General features: G+C 38.2%; 1 protein-coding gene across 1 annotated transcript; it reads right to left on the bottom strand.

Moving 5' to 3' along the window:
• Positions 1-951: 951 nt before the first annotated feature.
• On the bottom strand, positions 952-13,709 carry ZNF177 (zinc finger protein 177). The gene is made up of 8 exons (XM_073220171.1): positions 13,577-13,709; positions 11,796-11,908; positions 8,815-8,875; positions 5,337-5,419; positions 4,620-4,746; positions 4,100-4,192; positions 3,499-3,587; positions 952-2,970 (listed from the first exon to the last, which is right to left on the bottom strand). Exons 3-8 carry the CDS (start codon positions 8,816-8,818, stop codon positions 1,858-1,860), a joined length of 1,509 nt encoding a protein of 502 aa, XP_073076272.1. The 5' UTR covers positions 8,819-8,875; positions 11,796-11,908; positions 13,577-13,709; the 3' UTR covers positions 952-1,857.
• Positions 13,710-15,223: the final 1,514 nt, after the last annotated feature.

Here is a 15,223-nt window from a genome sequence, read left to right as displayed (position 1 = left end):
TTAACTTAGTAAGCTCCTGGTGGTCTGTAATGCCCTGCTGTGAGCAGTAGACTCCCTTTCTAGACCATTCCTTTCAACCTAAGAGAGCAACATGGGGGAATCCTGATTTTGTAAGTTTTCAAGAAGATGCTGTTACATGTTGAAGGTAGTGGCACTCAAGAGAGCCCAAACACGCTGACCAGACTTACAAACTTGGTTTGAGTTGAGAAACCACTGAGGTTTCTTATGGGGAGCAAGAAAATATTCTGATTTTTTCCCCTCTTCATTAAACAATGAACCACTGGTCTCCATGGATGAGATCCCTCATATCCCATTAGGTTGGAGAAAAAATATCAACAGAAGCAAAGAAAGGAACAACAGAGAGATGTGAGGGCTGCTAGTGCCTTTGGCAGGCAAGGCTGCTGGGGATCTCCCAATCTTTGTCTCCCACAGGCAGCATCATGGCTGAGCAGATCCTTCATGGTGTTAACGCAGTGCCCAGGAATTTATGGCTGTTCTTACAAAGTGGTGGGGAGAAAACATTATCAGCTAGGTTAATAGCTGAGTCACTTTTACATCAACTGAATTAAAGAACATTTATTATTAGGAAAAAAAGATGGGCATTATATTAAGAATGAAAGGACAATTTACCAAAAACATAAAATTACCACATTCATACACATCATTATATTCTCTCATAATGAAACAAGAGAATTTGAAAAACAATCTGACTACCCATAGTGAGGCATGTTAACATCTCTCTCATAAAGGATAGATCAGGAGATGAGGTTTGTAATGATACAGATTTTAAAAAACACAATGGTATTATCTATCAGAGACAATGAGAATCTATTACACGTCACAGTTACAGGATACACATTGTTTTCAACCATCCTTAAAGGATTCATAGAACCTGACCACATGTATCAGTTGAATGAAATCTGTTGTAACAGAATCTTCCCACAAGAGTGGTTCAAACAATTTGGAGTTTATTTTTCTCATGTTACATAAAGTCCAGAAATAAGCAGTCTAGAATTGGCAGACTCAAATAACACTGTATGCTCCTTTTGTATAATCAGTGGTCTATGACAGTCATCCTCTTGGTCTATTATCCAGGAAAGAAGATGAGATAAGACAAGGGGTAAATGGTAAAGAGAAAATGCCAGAGATGCTTCCATTTCCATGAACTTCTTTAGAACCTATAAGCAGTGATCTCTGACTATTTTTACTGGCTGGAATTGGGGGCTCATGGGTGGGCACTCATAGCTGCAAGGAAGGCTTGGAGATGAAACCTTAAAAGACTGTCCACACTGCCAACTTGAACACAACTGTAGTTTTGTAACTTTTTGAAGGGAACAGAAAAATGGATGTAGGAAGCATTTCTTATATCTGACACATTAGACCACACAGCAAGTCTCCAACAATTTTGTTTGAATTTGTCATACAGAATCTGTATCATAAAGACCATGCATTCTGTGCATAATGCAATTATAGTTTTAACTAAAAGATAATATGCATAGTCTGCATATTAAAAAATGTATTTCTAAATACCCTATAGGTGCAAGACACCTCAATGAGAATTGGACAATATTTGTACTAAATTACAGTGAAAACATTACATATCAAAACCTTTATGATGTAGATCAGGGGCATTTAGAGTACTACATAACTTTTAATACTCATTAACTAATGAGCTGTTGCACTTCAAGGATGAAAACTCATTGATAAAGACAATTATAGAACTGTAGCATTTATAAGGTTGGTCTCAGAATAACCTAGGTCAAGAACTGTGCCTGAAGTCTTTCTACATTGGTCTCAATAGGGTTTCTTTCCAGTGTGAGTTCTGGAAAGGACCACTTAAGGCTTTCCTGTGTCATTTCATTCATAGGGTTTCTGTCCTGTATGTATTCGCTTGTGCATTATGAGGTTAGTGCTGGTGCTAAATGCCTTTCCACACTGAATACATTTATAGGGCTTCTCTCCTGTGTGAGTTCTCAGATGTACTCTTAGGCAAGAGGAATTCCTGAAGGCCTTTCCACATTCTTTACATGCATAGGTTTTCTCTCCAGTGTGAGTTCTCTTGTGCACAATCAGGTAAGAGCCTGTGCTGAAGGATTTTCCACACTGATTACATTCATAAGGCTTCTCTCCAGTGTGCGATCGTGTATGTTTCTTAAGGGATGACTGATCAATGAAGGCTTTCCCACAGTCACTGCATTTGTAGGGTTTCTCTCCAGTATGGGTTCTCGTATGTTTCTGAAGGGATGACGGAACAGTGAAAGCTTTGCCACATTCCTTACAGTCATAGGGTTTCTCCCCAGTGTGAGTTCTTTTGTGCACATTAAGATGTGAGCTCTGGCTAAAGGATTTTCCACAATGATTACACTGGTAAGGTCTCTCTCCAGTGTGAGATCTCATGTGTTTCTTAAGGGAAGACTGAAAAACGAAGGCCTTCCCACAGTTCCTGCATTCATAAGGTTTATCTCCAGTATGAGGTGTCACACATTTCTCAAGGGACAAGGGGCCAGTGAAAAGTTTCCCAAGCTCATTACACTTGGCACTTTCCTCCACAGTACACATTTTTTTGGGGACACTAAGGGAAGACGTTTTTCCACAGTCACTGCCTTCACAGAGTCTCTTTCCAGGAGGTACTGGCTCATGTACTGAAAAGCAGGCATGTAAGCTGAAGGACATAAGACACTGTCTACAATCATAAGATTCCTTTCCCATGAGGGTTCTTAAGTGTTTCTGAAGGGATGACTCTTGACTGAAAGGTATGCCACAATCATCAAACTCAAAAGTTTTCTTTCCACTGTGATTACTCACATAACTCCTAAAAGTTGAAGGATGGCTGGAGCAGTTCCAATATTCTTTATTTTTGTAGTATTTCTTTCCCTTGCAATACCTTGAACAATTAAGGTGACAGTTCTTCCTGAAGAATTTTCTGCTGTGATCAAATTCCAAGGGCTTCTCACCAGGTTGAGGTGGTACCTGTTGAATAAGAAATAAGTGAAGACTAAAGACTTTCTCACTTTCATTACACCTAAGTGACTTCTTCTCCTTGTTCAGTCTACCATATATAGGAAGCACATTATGCTGACTCGACATCTTTGCTATTTTCAGTGCATGCATTTGAATTTTTTTGCTTCATTCTTCCAAATTGAATAAGTTAAATGGTCTACTCAGAGCTCCACTGTATTTATTACTATAAAAGAGCCTCTTAAATATAGAGTTTTTCTAATAATGAATGAGAATGAATTATGTATTAAGTACTTAACAGAATCACATTTATAAAAATGTTTACTTTGGTATTTTCTGCAAGGCAGAAAGTGTTGAGCTAGGTTTAGAGGTCTCTCTACCTTTACGAGATTTCTAAAATCTTTCCTGAGATTGCATTCTGGGAAGTAAATGCCCCTTGCCGCAACTGTCTCCATTTGTTTGGGTGCCACTGTTTTAACTCACTGAAATTCAGATTTCTCCTACTGTAAAGAACTAGGAGTCACTCCTAATGAGTCTTACCATTTTTATGTGATTAGAATTTTTCTCCTCAGGAACATTCTGCATCGGAATTGCATCTTTTGATTTAAGTTGTATATCCCAATCTGAAACTGAACAGGGAACATTTTTATAATATTTTTTTGGGAGAAAAAGTAGGGATGAAAGAAAATGGGAGGCAGGAACCCATGAATTTATTTTAAAATAATGACATTAAATATAGAAAGAAAACGTGAAAGAGAAAATGCGACCACTGATCAGAAAAATTATTTTAGGTACTTGGCTCTGGGAGGAGATGCCAATGATAAGAACAAGCAATAAAAATGGGATTTTTTTTTTACTTAGAAAGGATTCTGGAGGTTGGAGAAAATAAGAGGGTATAATCTGGAAAGCAACGTAGGAAGAACTGAACAAAAGTATTCAAGGAAATGTGAAATTGGAAGAGAAATTCAAAGTTCCTTCTCTGAGACCAGATGAAAATATGGATAAACAGTGAGCCAGTGAAAAAAGGAAGCTTACATAATGGCCTCAGCCTTCTTTTCCCATGCTGATGACACCCCAAGTGTATCACCCATCACTGGCTATGGCTGCTCCACGCAGTGGCCCCTTTCTGCCTGGAGCTCACCTGTACAGGCACCTTGGAGAATTCCTCTCCATTCTGTCCTCAGTTCTTCCTGCTCCACCTCAGCAAACAGGCTGCTTCTGTAGAGATGATACCCTGTTCATGGGGAAAGACACTTAACTATGGAGGGTGGGAGTGGGAGACTGTGAAGGGGGCAAGAAATCTAACAAAACTGATTCTGCTGCTTTGGTCTCAGAGGATTCTGATAGGCAAGTGCAACTTTGGGAGAAGCAAGACAATTAGACCAGAGCTTGTTCACGAGGGCCCTGAAACAAACACCCACAATCCTTGTCCCACATGGAACTCACCCTTGAAATCCAAGACCAAAATCAGATATACACTAAATCTTCTAATAATAGTGCACAGGAAATCAGTGCATTTTCAAAGGAAGCCACAAGATGGCTCCATAAGAGCAGGGATTATTCATTTTGTGTTTACCATGTGTTGCCATTCTTTTCAGATTCTGGAACACAATCTATGATGGAAAACTTATCTGCGACATGAAGAATGAGGCTGACCTTACCCATGGAGATCAGGTTCCTAAAGTTCTCCAGCATCACATCTCTGTACAGGATTTTCTGAGCAGGGTCCAACAATGCCCATTCCTCCTGGGAGAAGTCCACCGCCACTTCCTCAAAGGTCACTGAGTTCTAAATAATCACACACATTCTGAGTCAGCCAAGGACAATGTCTAATGATGTACCAGAGGATGGTGGGTGGGGCTGCCAGGCCTGGGGAAGGAGACCCAGTACACACAGGCTCAGTTGTGTTTTAGAGGCCTCTCATAATCTGCCCCAACACTGTTTCCTCTTTTGCTCTCAAAGCCTGGACCATCTCATCTAGGCACACAGTTTTCTAAGATACAGTTGGCCTGATATTTCCCTAACGAGGTCGTGCGGACTCTTCCAGTCCTGTTCATAGTCTGGTACAGACTGAATGCACTATAGGATATGAATAACACTTGGAAAATGAACAAACTATTTTCCTAGTGAAAAATCTCCCTTCCTTCATAGCATCCAGTAGAATATAGAACTAATATTCAACCTGGAAGACTATCTGGAAAAAAAAAATTAACAAATGTTGTAGGAACAAAAGACTTCCTAAGGCATTCTCTCTCCCATTCTAAGAAGCCCAGAACTGGGGTAGCCCACTGTGCTATAAAGCTGTGGGTCACAGGCAAGAGAAGTGTCCTTCGGGAATAGCAATGGTTTTTTTGGGAATGGAATAATTTCCTACATACCTGTGACCAGGTTGTCAGTAATCCTGCAGCCATTCCTCCTCTTCTGTGTCTCCCTCCTGGCCAGGAGTACTGAGAAAGCAGACCTAGAGAAGAAGAAAGAAGCCATGAGACTCCAGGCCTGACAGATATTCAATACTCAAGAGGCCTAGTAGCTTCTTCATACTAGCTTCAGAGTAATCACATACAAATACACATGCACATATACAGACACAGAGTACAGTTCACTGTAAGACTTCATCTCCTTTGTCCAGGAATAATTAGGAACTGGAAATACAGTATGTGCTCTAAAATTTTTTTTTCCTAAACTGAGCCACCAAAAATGCCTAGAATCAGTAACAACCCAGGAGCAATGAGCGCCTCTAGTGCCAAAATGCCTCTGAATGCCATTTTCCCATGGAAGAAACCGGGGCTCACTTGGGAAATTAGATGACTGCACGCCTGAACGAGAAGTGTTCAAGAGCAGCCTGGAATATATTATACTGGAAAGCAAAAACCCAGCAAAGACTAATGTGGTTGTGTCAAAAAGACACAGAAGACAACTTAGAAGGGCTCCCACTGACTGAGGATGGAACAATTTAATCAAGATTAATGACTGCAGTCCAGTGAAATATGACAAATGTAAAACAAAATCACAAGTTCATGATGATGCTGAAAAACCCTCACTGGTCACACTAGGAGTGGCCAGGATATCAACTTATTTTTCTGAAAATTCATAAAAGGAAAGAATCAGGCATGTATCTCTCTCTCCTTTACCAAATAGTTTTGATAAGGGAAAGCTCTGTAACCTCAGATCTTGAGTTGAACAACACCAACTGTAAAAACACATTCTGAGACATCTAGGGTGAATTGAATGCAGACTGGGGATTAAGGTGAATTGGTAAAGAGCAAAGCAGCTGACACCCAGGAGATGCCCTGATACTATAAGCTGGGCCTGGGTGTTTGTTGTCTGTTGAACATGAACAGTTTCACAGAACTGCTGATGTGGCCACTCTGAACACAGAGAAAACAGAAACATCATCTAAAACCACGAAACATCCCCTTTTCTGGCCAAAATAAACAACCGCTGCTTCTTAATCAATTACAGCTTGGCTCCTGGTGATACCCTGCTCATGGGGAAAGACACTTAACTGCGGGGGGTGGGTAAAGCTTGACTAAGACACTCCATCACAGAATTACCCTTGCTTCCTGACATCTAACTCAGAAACCCTGTCTTCAAAGCTAACATAAGCCCAAATCCTTTAAGTCTGATACCCTGTGACTAAGAGGTCACAAAGTTCACCGTGGTGTACATTTGGCACCACCACATGAGTAACAAGCCCAACTTGTTTAACTACAGGTGGGTCCCAACTTGTTCAGTTGATGACCACTGAAAATTCCAAGAAATAGTGTTAATTTCACAAATGTGATAACAGTATTGTGAAAATGCTAAAAGCTTCGTTAAAAGTTTATTTTTATTAATGGATCATCTCCTGAGTCTCTTCATCTGGAATAGTTCTCCCTTCCTCTTTTAGCACCAAATTGGGTTAGGCAGGTTTATCCTCATGATGTCCTTTCTTTTCAGAGATACAACTTAAATTATGGGTGAAATGATATGATGTCTGATATCTGTTTTAACATGCTCCAGAAAAATAAAACTGAATTTTAATAGTAAGCAAGGGGAAGAACAGGCATATTAACAATGGCAAAATCATGGTAATCACTGAAGCTGGGTGATAGGTATATGGAGGCTTCATCATAGCACCCTCTACTCCTGAGTATGTTTGAAAACCTGCAACTACAAACTGCAAAGAAACTTCTTTACAAAAAGGGATAGCAAACATGTTTGTGTCTAGACCTCAGCATCAGATATAGCAGAAAAAGAAAATCTTAGGTTTCTTTCCAAATTCCTGTTATTCATATAGTCCAAAAAACCTCAAGAGAATAATTTCATTTAAAGAGGGTTGTAGGTGCATTTCTCCACTAATTGCAATTAGTATGAGCAAATGGACCTATCTCTGAAAAACTCAACTTCAAGCCAGGCCTCAAAGAACACCCACATATACAGTTCTAAATAAATAAAAGGAAGTCAAGTTTAAAAGACTATAAAAGAATAATTACTCAGTGTACCATGAGTGAGAAGCACCCAAAACATCCAGGAAGCAGGACAATAAAACACATACAAACCACTTCAGATTTTAGACTCTTTACACATAGAATAAAAAACTATATTTAACAGGCTTAAAGAAATTAAGAGAAACTTGGATGAATATGAAATAAGAGGCTATAAAGACATTCATACAAACATAATTTTTGGAAATGATTCATACACTTCCGGGAGCTAGAAACTCAATGCAATGATTTATTGCCAGATTAGAACTCTGCTAGCAACGATTTGATGAGAAACTAGTTGGGAATTTCCTAGAATTTTAAAGAACACTAACCTTTGGAGTATAGAAATACAATAAATCCCAAGATGAATGAAAAAAAAAAAAAGAAATCTACATCCAGATTCATTATAGTTTTTCTTCTTGGTGTTTGTTTTTCCCCCTCAATAATCTTAAAAGCAGCCAGGGAAAAACAAAAGTCACCTAAAAAAGGAAGAACAAACTGACCATTTCTCAAGAACAATGGATGCCAGAAGAAAGCAGGGTGATACCCTTAGTGTGCTGAGAAAAAAGTAAATATCAACCTAGAATCCTAAATACAGTTCAAGTATCTTACTACAGTTTCAAGGGTGAATTTATGAAATCAAACCTAAATCTAGTCAAGCTTCCAGACTAACTACTGTTACTAGGAAATAAACAAGTTAACACAAAGCAGCGGCAATTGGCCAAATATATAATGTAGGATATCTGAAGGACAAATAACTTGATATCTCTAGTAAGTGAATAGATTAAAAAAAAAAGGGAAGAGGAGATAGAACAGAAATTTAAGAGATATAAATTAAGAAAACAGTGTGGGAGCCCTATTAGGATTCCGATTTGAACAAACCAACTGTAGAAAGATATTCTGGAGTTAATCAGAGAACTTCAGAGTTTCCCAGCTGGGAAAATGCTGTGGTGGTTATGTACCAGCTAGAGATGCATACTTGAAAGGATATGGTGTCTGGAATTTGCTGTAAAACAAAACCAAAACCAAAAACCTTCTGAAATAAGAAAAAGCAGGTGAATAGGCTACAAGCACAGTCTAACACTATTATCTGCACCACATAATACAGAAGTCACTGGTCACATATGGCTATTGAGCCTTTGAAATGAGGTGAGCATTATTTCAGTAATTTAAAATTTAAATTTAAATAGCCACATACAGCTAGGTCAGGCCTAGATAATCCAAGACTGGTAAAATACGAGTAATCATCAAAGTTGAGCACTGCTGACGGATTCAATATACTATTCGCTCTACTTTTGTCTGTGCTTGAAAATTCCCATACAAAAATCTTAAAAATTTGAAAGTAGGGTAAAATAAAGACAATTTTAAGCAGAGACCCGAGAAAACTTACTCATCCAATGACAATCACTAAAGGAAATCCTCAGGATTCCAGGAAATAGGAACTTGTACACCTGAAATGTTAAGAAAACTAGAGTGAACAAAAATAAAATGGGTAAAACAACTAAGTGAACCTTGATTATATAAATTATTATTATTAATAACATCTAATTTGTGAGATGGAAAGCAAGCTGGAATTCTAAAGCTGAATAATAAAAATACATATACTGGGAGAAAGGCAACTGCAATTTTAGGCTCCTTCTATTCTTTCAGTAGGGAATAAAGACAGTGATTAGCTTTTAACATCAAGTATGCATGAAAAAATTGACAGGATAAACACTGAAGGAACTCACACAGTGGGTTTAACTCACAGTGTAGGGAAAACAACATGGAGAAAAAACTGAGTTATTCCAAAGGTAAGAAAAACAAACAGGGAAGAGAAACAAACAAAAGCAGGTAGAATGAAAAGCACTTTGGAAGATGGCAGACAGAGCTAAGTGACTTCGGCAGTCACCACAAACGTGCCGGGCAATGGACTAACTCTGCCGTTTGAAAGCAAAGACTGCCATGCTGGATTAAGATAAATACCAGCTGTGTGTTTTCCTAAGATGAATCCAAAACCAAAACCACACACAGACTGAATCTCAAACATGGAAACAATGTGCCTGGCACATATTAACCAGAAGTTTTTTTGGCTAACCTATTTTCACACACTTTAAGACAAGAGGCATTACAGAAGGCAACTACATTAGGATACAATATTCAATTAACCAGGAAGATATAAAGATTCTTTAGTTATACACACTAATTGCACAGCTTCTGAAAATTTATAAACAGAAGCTAACAGAAGTAAAGCAGAAACAGATTGCCATCAGTGTAAGATTTTACCACATTCAGTAATGGATGGCTCAGAGGGAAATAAAGAGGATACACAGATTTGAGTAGTAAATTGAACAATCTTCATCTAAAACACTGACAGTACACTCAATAAATGCAGAAAACACATTTTCTTTCAAGCACATGTGGAATGTTTATGAAAATTAGCCCTACTGCATCTTATGAAACTAGTCTTAAAACTTTCAAAGATTTTGCATACACATACATCCTCTGACCAAAATGAAATTAAGTTATATATTAATAAAAAGACAATTATGTTGAACTATAAGAAACCGCTATTTTTGTAGGTGAAAAAAGGTTCAATGTCAGCAATTTCACATGGTCAAATCTAATAGAAAAAAGCCACACATGTAGATTTCAGAGAACATCACACTTATGAATAATTCCTGGGTAAAAGATATAAATTAAATTAGAAATTAGAAAATTGCAGAATACCATGGTTATTGATGAGTTCTAAGTCCCAGAACTTATAGGGTGTAACCAAAGTAGGCCTACAGAAAGAAGCTTCATATACTTATACTGGGAAAAAAATTAAGTTAAAAATTTGTCTAAGTCTCCAACTTAAGAATTTAGAGGAAAGAAAATTTCAAAATAAATGAATAGGAGTTGAAACAAAGAATACGATGAACAAAAAACAGGATCAGTCAAGCAATAAAAATTGGTTCTTTGAAAATAAAAATGGGAAAAGGTCATGCAAGATTATTCAAGAAAAAAAGGAAAAAGGCTCAAAGAAAGTGAAAAAGCAAAAAAGCCCTACAATGATATATGCTTCAGAGATAAAATATTATCATTCATAAAGATATTATGGTAGCTTTGCCAGTCAAGCCCCAAACTCACAGGATAGATCAATTCCTATAGAAATAAAACAACAAAAAATGATTCTGTAGAAATAACAAATCCTCTAAAATAATTACAAAAAATGAAGCAGATGATGTTTGCACAAGCACTGTGAATGTGATTAATGCCACTGAATTGTAGTTTTAAAAATGGTTATAATGGGAAGCTTTATGTTATGTTTAGCCACAATAAAAAATGTTAAAAAAATGAAATAATCTGGGCTATTGCTGGCCCCTTCAGAGAGGCTTCAGGTCTCTGCAGCCCTAATAGAATCACTGCCTCCATATATGCCTTAAAACAAAACCCCCACAAAAACATAATGAAGAACTAGGCATTTAAATTTCCCCCACAAAGGAAAAACCAGGCTCAGAGGTTCTGAAAGTCAGTTCTGCCATTTAAAGAAGAGAGAATTCCAATCTGAATCAAAGTTTTCCAGGGATTACTCATTTATGAAGACTCTAGTTACTTAAGACTATACTTCAGTGTATTTGGTCACATATTTGCATATTATTAAATATGAGTAGAGGTAGACTTAGAAAATCTGAAAGGCAGGAGTTATGTATTTGGAAGGTTTTATTATAAATTTACCTTTCATTAAAAACTCCAGAATTGTGCATGATCTAAAATGTCATGTTTGCATTTTGACTATTCTATTCAGTACCTTACACACTTACCACAGGCAGAAGGTGCTATTTTTAAAACAATTTCACTTATCCAGGCATTGGCTTAAGGGTTAAAAAAGAAGACTCTTCTTTAGATGTGTAATATTGATATCAAACAAAGCACAACCATAAGAATACAAAATGATAGGCAAACCATTAATAAATAGATAAATAATCAAAAGAAAATAAGTTCACACCACATACTTAAGTAAATGAGAAAGATGCTGTATCAGAACAAAGTTTATCCCAGGAATGCCAGAGAGGCATATTAGACAATATGTTTCGTTAACAGATCAAAGGAGAAAACATTATTGAGATGATACAGTAAACCTCTTCGGTAATATTCAACATTACATCATGACTTAGAAATAATTTTAGCCAACCCTATTACAAAAAAAGCAATTTAAAAAAATGGGCAAAAGATCTGAGTATTTTTCTAAAGGAAATAGAAATGGCCATTAAGAATATGAAAATATGCTTATCACTAGCCACGAGTAAAATGCAAATCAGAACTCTGATGAGCCACCACTTGACATGAATTTTGATGGTTGTAACCAAAAAAATAAATTGGCGAGGAGATGGGAGAAATCGTACTCACATTTGTGGAGAGGAAAGTATAATGGTGCAGCCACTCTGGAAAAAGTCAGGCAGCTCATCAGAAAGTTAAATATGAAGTTATGAGAACCAGCCGTTCCTTTCCTAGATACATACCTAATAAAAATGAAAACATAAGTCCACACAAAAACTTGGACATGATTGTTCATGGCAACATTATTTTTTAATAGCCAAGAAGTGGAAACAACCCAGCAAATGATGTGTGGATAACATGTGATGTTTCCATACAATGGAATATTATTTAGCTATAGAGAAAGGAATTATGTACTAATATATGCTACAGTGTAGATGAACCTTGAAAACATTATGCTAAGTGAAAAAAGCCAGTCGCAAGTGTGAGAACACACTCACTGGTCCAAATTCAATAAGTGGACAAGGAGACAAAGAGAACAGCAGAGCGAGGCTTTAATGATGGTCTTGCAAGACCGGGAGTCTGGTGCCAATAATTTATCTCCTAGTGCCCTGGTTCCTCATTGGCTGAGTACTACAAGGTTCACATTCTTTCCCGGACGTGGCCTAAGCCAGTTGTATTTTTCCTTTACATTTGTCTTAATCTTATTGGTAGGTTAAAGAAACTCAAAACAGGTATCTCCAGGCCTTTACCAATTCTCCCCCACCCCCACCCCGACTCTCAGCCTGAGCAGCTTCCATCACGTGGCTTTGTTAATACCTTACTGTTAAAAATGTTTAAACATCCTAGTGGGAATAAATCACCTTTAGGTTTTATACTCTTTCCTAACAACAAGAGACCACATATTGTGTGATTCTACTTAGGAAATGATGAGAATGGAAATAGCTATACAGACTAGTGGTTGCCTGGGTCTGGGGGTTGTGAGGCATGGGGATTGACTTCTCATGAGTATGGGGTTTCTTTTTGGGGTGATAAGGTTCCAAAATAGATTGCGGTGATGGCACAACTCTGGTAATAAACTAAAATCTACTGAATTGTAATTTGAATGGACGAGTTACATGTCATTATATCTCAATAAACCTGTTATTAAAAAGTCTAAACGAAAGAGAATAGAGGGGAATGTCTTTAACCTGAAAATGTATAAAAATGTAGAGCAATTTATTATTGACAAGATGAAGGCATTTGAGAAATGGAAAAAGACAAAAGTGGCCCCTTCCATTAAGTTTGGAAGTCTCAGCCACTGCAGTAAATGGAACCAAGGGTAGGAGACGTAATAGATTGGAAGATTATATAAAGAATAAACCTGTCACTACTCACGGATGATATGACTGTTAGGTAAACATTCAGAAGAATCTGCAAGTAAATTATCTGAAAACTCAGAGGTCTTAGTTGGATACAAAATAAACACTCGGAGGGTAAAAACAGAACAAGGCCCATGGAAGGGGGCAGTTGGCATTATCTAGTAACATTACACATGACCCAGTAAGTTAGCCTTTAAAAACAGACCCTAGTCCAAAAGAAACGTGCACAAGCCATGGAGTGGGAACAACTCAGTAGTCCCAGGGGACCAGAATGCATCCGCATTACAAGAACTCTAAGAGGGAATGTCCTCCAGGAACTACTGAGTATTTCAAGATTACGTACTTAGTGGACGGAAATGGAGGTGCAGGAAACAGCATTTTCTTGGGGAAAAATGAAATCCGATCTGGGGAAAGGTATCATGGATGGATTTGAAGGCTCCGCACCCGCTCCCTGACCGTACCTCCTGACCCGCCTGCCCCCACGAGCGGTCGTGGTCCAAGCCCTTGACCCCTCCCCATCTCCACACGACCCTCCCCATCCGCAGACTGCACCTGGGATTCTGTCCAGCCGGGCGGACGGCAGATGAAATACAGCCCACGCGGCGGGAGGCAGCTCCCGGAGAGCCAAAAACGCCCGCTTCCGGCCTCTGGCGGAGGGGCGTGACCGGAAGGTGGCCCTGGGGGCGTGGCCAGCGAGCCGCTGCTCAGAGCTGAAGCCGAGCCCAGGAAAGTTATTCGTTAGTTTTGAGGAAGAGGAAACAAAAGCATGGGTAAAGTAACTTACGGGTAAAGTATCTTTGACTCCAAGCAGTCTCTGTCAAGGGAAAAAGTTGGCGCTCTAACCGCACTGCTCACCCATTACGGATTCTCGTGTGGGTACTCTGCCCCTCTCTCCTTCCTAACCAAAGGAAGTCCTCCAAAGATCAGAGATCTTTTCGTCCTGACTCCCATTTAAACAATATCGTGGTCTCTTCAAGCGAAAAAAAAAAAAAAAAATAGACCTCAAAACTGAAAGCCAGACTTTAAATCTCAATAGGTTTTCTTCCATTTGAAACCTTCACATTTCTGGTTTCTATATTTAATCAATCATTTTTCAAATTATTTTTAACATGATTAGTTTTTTTTTTTATAAAAACGCCTCAACATTTATACAATATTAAAAGCTCGTAAGATTGCAGCACGTTTAGGGGTTAAGAGCAGAAACATACCTTGAATACAAATTTACAGGGACTAAATCTGGAGGATTTGGAGTTCAAAACTAAAACCTCTATCCTCATTAAATGCTCATGTATACCTTTAAAGTATTTACCTTCTCTTGTCAAATGCTAAGATTTTTTTTGGCAATTGACAAACGAAGATTTAGTTCCTCTTATTTCTGGTGACAGCAATAAATCTTTAATATTCTTGAGATTTCTGAAAACCAACACCTATGTCTGGGATAATCTGACATTAAATCAACTATACTGCTACAGGTATCAAAACAGCGGGGATAAATAATCAGCCTTTCACTTTTTCACTGAGTTATTGTGGTTCTGAATTTGAAGGATGATGATTACTTAAGCTATTTGATTGAAAAAAAAGGTCAATCTTATTCTGATTACTTCATGCTGACTCAATAGGTCTCGAGCCAGCAGTAGTGTTGTCAGGTTCACCTTGGGATCTACAGAGTAACTGGCTTAATAATAAAACCATGTGCTTAATTACTGGCATGCTTATATTCTGAAATATTTGATGTCTAACAAAAGTGTACAATGATGTGTATGTACAATCAGATGGATGCAACTTGCTGTATGACTTCCAGAACAAGACTGGGGAAAGAAATGGAAGGAAAATTGTCCATTCCAGCATCAGTTGCAAAACCATGGGCCAGTCTTTACTTCTGTCAAGGTCCAGCCTGGGACCACCTGTCTCAGCTATTCACTTTTGCCAAAATGTGCCTTTCACATTCTTTACAATTTATTAGTTGGCCAGATTTTGAGAGCAAGGGCAGATTCAGTTCTGGCAGTTCTGGGTCAGCTTAAATACTGACAATGGGTTTGTGTGGAGACATGTATAGTCTTATTTGAACTGTGAGTTCTCTGCCCAAAGGCATATAATAATTCTGAAAATCTGGACACAAAGATACAAACCCAGAACAGCATAAATTTGCTATTAATTCTGGATGGGACCAGAATGCCTGGAACATCGGTAACTGGGGTT

This window comes from Manis javanica, chromosome 13, assembly GCF_040802235.1.
Source record: "Manis javanica isolate MJ-LG chromosome 13, MJ_LKY, whole genome shotgun sequence".
NCBI classification, from domain to species: domain Eukaryota; kingdom Metazoa; phylum Chordata; class Mammalia; order Pholidota; family Manidae; genus Manis; species Manis javanica.
This window is presented reverse-complemented; position numbering and strand designations above follow the sequence as displayed.